The sequence below is a fragment of the Mandrillus leucophaeus genome, unplaced genomic scaffold (assembly GCF_000951045.1).
Source record: "Mandrillus leucophaeus isolate KB7577 unplaced genomic scaffold, Mleu.le_1.0 Scaffold555, whole genome shotgun sequence".
Lineage (NCBI taxonomy): Eukaryota > Metazoa > Chordata > Mammalia > Primates > Cercopithecidae > Mandrillus > Mandrillus leucophaeus.
This window is the reverse complement of record NW_012105975.1, coordinates 683756-685209: the sequence shown is the minus strand read 5'-3', so window position 1 is coordinate 685209 and position 1454 is coordinate 683756. Positions and strand designations below refer to the sequence as shown.

The window sequence follows — 1454 nt, the reverse complement described above, 5'->3', positions numbered from 1 at the left end:
TCTCGGCCTCCCAAAGTGCTGGGATTACAGGCTTGAGCCACTGCGCCCGGCCTGTAAATTCTTTTAAGTACGTATTATATACCTGCTTTTATTAAAGTGTATTGTTAAGTTTGATACCAAAGTCATTTTATAAAAACGAATTTCTGTAAAGATTAAAGTTTTAAAAATTGGTCCCAAAAAAACATTTAGAAGAAATCAAATCCTTAGATCCTTACTTCAGGCAGAAATTATTTCTGTCTGAAACAACTCCAAATTAGCTGTCACAAAGTGAGAAAAAGGTATGGTCTCTAGCAAATGGCAACATATATGGGAGGGAGGTTAATTGTTTTTGTTGTTTTTAATGTTTGTGGTGTATTGGAAGGGTAGGGTAAATATTACAGCGGTGGTCTGTTAGATGTAAATGCTTCCTGTATCAGGACTTTTGGTTCCTGATGCTTAGGTATATAAACTTCAGTTGTTCTTCGTCTGGTTGGAAAGTTGTGTTGGTGGCATGGTAGTTCATACATAAAACCAAGGCTGGGTGCTATGGTTCATGCATGTAATCCCAGCACTTTGGGAGGCCGATGTGGGTGGATCACCTGAGGTCAGGAGTTCGAAACTAGCCTGGCCAACATGGCAAAACCCCGTCTCTACTAAAAATACAAAAATTAACTGAGCATGGTGGCATACACCTTTAATCCCAGGTACTCGGGAGAATCGCTTGAGCTTGGGAAGTAGAGGTTGCAGTGAGCCAAGATTGCGCCACTATACTCCATGTATATATATATGTTGATTATTCAGTTTTCTCAATTTCAAGGAGGAAGTTTCTCAATTAAAATATAAATGGACTCATTTAATGAAAAGTAATTTTCCTGCATGTCATCAGTAATTATTCTTTCCCAGTTTTTTTGAATATTTAAACATTTTATGTTGAAAGCCAGTGGGGGATGAATTGTATTCTTCCATCGAGCTAGTGTGTTATCTCAGTAGCATCTAATAAAGAAATAAATTATCCTTTCTCTTAAAATGGACTGCTTGAATTTCACTGGTTTAGTGCTGATGAAAAAAGTTGGATTAGTGGATTATAGTAATACTGTTTATGAGTTTTCATTTTTTTTTGTTTGATTTGGCAGAGTCCAGAGCCTAAGGACCAGACTTTGAAAATGATTAAAATTTTAAGTGGTGAAATGGCTATTGAGTTACATCTGCAGTTCTTAATACGAAACAATAATACAGACCTCATGATTCTAAAAAACACGAAGGTAAGAAATTCATCGGTAAGAGAGGGTTTTTATAAATATTTACTTCTTCATTGAATGTAAGTAATTATAATATTTCTTGTTGGATACTTTCTTGTATTTTATTTCTAATTAAGGAAAAAGTAAGTTTTGAAAAAATAGCAATCAATGATCCTTTTGAAGTTGTTGGAAAGGAAGAAAATTAGCAATGATTGAGCTCCAGTTTTTTTTTTGTTT

General features: G+C 34.9%; 1 protein-coding gene across 4 annotated transcripts in view; it reads left to right on the top strand.

The window, feature by feature from the left end:
- PSMD1 (proteasome (prosome, macropain) 26S subunit, non-ATPase, 1) overlaps positions 1 to 1454 on the top strand; it is a 128044-nt gene that overhangs the window by 22821 nt on the left and 103769 nt on the right. For all 4 annotated transcript variants that reach the window (XM_011998082.1, XM_011998081.1, XM_011998080.1 and 1 more), the window contains one exon: positions 1113 to 1241. In XM_011998082.1, coding sequence (XP_011853472.1) covers positions 1113 to 1241 — 129 coding nt within the window. The remainder of the gene's footprint in view (positions 1 to 1112; positions 1242 to 1454) is intronic.